The sequence below is a fragment of the Myotis brandtii genome, unplaced genomic scaffold, assembly GCF_000412655.1.
Source record: "Myotis brandtii unplaced genomic scaffold, ASM41265v1 scaffold114, whole genome shotgun sequence".
NCBI lineage: Eukaryota > Metazoa > Chordata > Mammalia > Chiroptera > Vespertilionidae > Myotis > Myotis brandtii.
The window spans coordinates 798,324-801,329 of NW_005353927.1; the positions used below are offsets into that span (position 1 = coordinate 798,324).

General features: G+C 57.2%; 1 protein-coding gene across 3 annotated transcripts in view; it reads right to left on the bottom strand.

Annotated features, from left to right (window-relative positions):
- Positions 1–59: 59 nt before the first annotated feature.
- The window catches only part of BBC3 (BCL2 binding component 3), a 7,223-nt gene continuing 4,276 nt past the window's right edge, over positions 60–3,006 (bottom strand). For all 3 annotated transcript variants that reach the window (XM_014548060.1, XM_014548052.1, XM_014548065.1), the window contains exon 3: positions 60–1,150. In XM_014548060.1, coding sequence (XP_014403546.1) covers positions 933–1,150 — 218 coding nt within the window. In that variant the 3' untranslated portion in view covers positions 60–932. The remainder of the gene's footprint in view (positions 1,151–3,006) is intronic.

Consider the following 3,006-nt stretch of genomic DNA (forward strand, 5'->3'; position numbering starts at 1 on the left):
AGCCGGTCCCAGCAGCTCTGCCCAGGTCACGGGCGGGGAAGGAGAGCAGAGAGAGGATCCACTGTTCCAATCTGATTTTATTGAAAAGGAAACATACAAAAATCATGTACAAAAAAAATTAACCAAACATGTACAGAAAATTCATTCCGGTATCTACAGCAGCGCATGTACAGTAATTTACAGGCTGGGCCGTCCCTCCCCACTCCCAGACTCCTCCCTCTGCTGCGATTCCCCCTCCCTGACTCCCCGCTTCCCCCCAGCGCTTCGCCCTGGGGACTAAGGCTGGGGCGGTTTCCGCCAAAATATCCCACCCCCCAAATGAATGCCAGTGGTCACACGTGCTCTCTCTAAACCTATGCAATGGATTGATGGGGGTGGGGGTGGTCATGGGCAGAGCACAGGATTCACAGTCTGGGCCCCCCTGGCCACCCCCAGATGAAGGTGAGGCAGGCATGCCCACCACCCGCCGGCTGGCTCAGGGAAGATGGCTGGGCGCTGGGCTGGGGCAGCCGTCAGACGCACCCCATTCTCTGGCTCCAGGAGGCTAGTGGTCACGTTTGGCTCATTTGTTCTTCACGGGCCCCCTCCCCAAGAGGAGGGGGGGAAGCACCAGGGGCCTGAGGCCAGGCCCAAAGTGAAGGAGCACTGGGAGGGGACCCCCCAGTGTCACCCCTGCAGCTGGAACGGGCAGCCAGCACCAGCAGCCTTTCCTGAGATGGTGGTGGGCGGCGGAGGCGGGCGGCTCAGTCCCCACCCCCTCGGTCACCGCCGCCTTCAGACGCTGAGTCCATCAGCCCTCTCTCCCCTGGCTTCTCGGCCAGGGACCCAGGAGTCCACATCGCCGACAGTGCACCCCAGGCTGGGCCGGGGCTGGGTCTGGAGTGGCTGCCCGGGCCCGCCCCTGGGACAGGCAGGGCTCGTAGTCCAGTATGCTACATGGTGCAGGAAATGTCCCCTGTGCTGGCCAGGGCGTCAGGCTGTGGGAGGGGCCTGCCCCCCAAGTCCCCGACGTCCACCAGGCAGGTGCAGGCACCTAATTGGGCTCCATCTCCGGGGCTCCGCGGCCCCTGGGCAAGGGCAGCAGTCCCAGGATGAGATTGTACAGGACCCGCCAAGGCGAGGGGCCGTGTCGCTGCTGCTCCTCTTGCCTCTGGGGAAAGAGAGAGAAGAGGAAGGTAGAAAGCGGTCAGGTCCAAGGGCAGGGAGGAGGGCGGCACGGGGGTCTACGAGTGAGCTACATCCTCAGACAACCCTGCGAAGCAGCTGCTATTATTGTCAGCCGGGCCCAAATCCCAGCTCCTCTGCCCATCTGGGCCAATGTCGTCACCTCGAGGAAGGACAGCAAGTGTTCGGTGCATATTAGCTGTGATCTCGTCACCGACTGCCGGGTGAGACAGTCACCCAACCAAAGTCCCATGGGGCTGAGCAGCGGGGCTGGATTGCAGCCCATCCTGCCCTCCCCTCAGAGGCTGGCGAGATGGAGAAGGGAGCAGGGAGCCCACAGTCAGCAATTCTAGAACAATCTGTGGACGGAGGAGAACTGGGAACAGCTCACCACCTGCGCTGAGGCGGCACAGAAGTACGTCCAGGCAAAGCTGACCCCTGCCCTCTCTCTAGGGAGAGCATGACCCCTGCCCTCTCTCTAGGGAGAGCATGACCCCTGCCCTCTCTCTAGGGAGAGCATGAGGACTTGGGGTGCCTCTAGGACCCTCCCAGCTCGTGTTAGGGAAGAAGGAAGCTAGACACAAGACTCCCACCAGTAAAAATGAAAGGTACGTTACAGCACTCTCCCACCCGCAACCCGGGAAGGAGAAGCCCATCTCAGAGATGAGAACAAGGCCAGATAAACCATCCTAATGATGGTCCTAATGGGCCTGGGGTAGGGTGCCTGGTACCAGACCTGCCTCCTTATCACTTCCCACCAGCTCTTGTGGGCAGGAGGTAGCAAAGGGAACACCTCAGACTGGCAGTTAAAAGGCCTGCCACCATCACACGGCTTCCAGGGGCTCCATGCCACAGCCACCTGGGTGAGCAAGCAAGCAGTCATTTACTAAGGCTGAGGGTGGGCAGACCACCCAGGCATGTCCCGTGGAGACACAGGAGGGCAGCCAAAAAGAAAGCCAATAAATCAAACTTGAAACATTTTTAAAAATTCCTAAAGACCCAACAATGGGTAAATGAACATGGACACTAGATGCTGATCCAGGGAAAATGAGGGACTCAAAGCTCTCCTGCCCATATGGATGAAGCTCAAGTATAAATGGAGAAGGGACCAAGTTTGGAGAGAAACACACACTATATCTACAGGGCATCCCCCCAAAATGTATACACACACTTTGAATAATCATAAAGGAAGCGTTTATTAAAATACATTTCATTTTCAAAATGGAGCTATCAGCTGTTAAAGTGAGTATACATTTTTTGGGGACACCCCGGATATTATGCCAAAAACGCCCCACGGTCCTAAGCATGGTTTGTGGCCTGGTAAATATGGAGTAAAAGAATCAACACCTGGCCCTAGCTGGTTTGGCTCGATGGATAGAGCATTGGCCTGTGGACTGAAGGGTCCCAGGTTCGATTCCGGCCAAGGGCACATGCCTGGGTTGTGGGCTCCATCCCCAGTAGGGGGCGTGCAGGAGGCAGCCAGTCAATGATTCTCTCTCATCATTGATGTTTCTATATCTCTTTCCCTCTCCTTTCCTCCCCAGAATCAATAAAACATATTTTTTTTAAAAAGAATCAACACCTGCAGAGGAATGGGACCCCCAATGTAAGAGTTTTCCTTGGGAAGCGGGGGAAGAGACGGGGTCACGGAGGGAACAAGGGGCTTCACAACATCCGGTGTTTGTTTTCCTCTGAATAAGCAGGCAGTGCGGGTGTCCTGTTCGGGCCGGACAGAGCCGCGCGGACGCCCTGATGTTTCGTGTTCTCTATGCTCTGCCGCAGGCTTCCAATATTTTGTTTTCATCAGAGGCGGGGCTGCGGGCCCGGGGGCGGGGCCTCCGG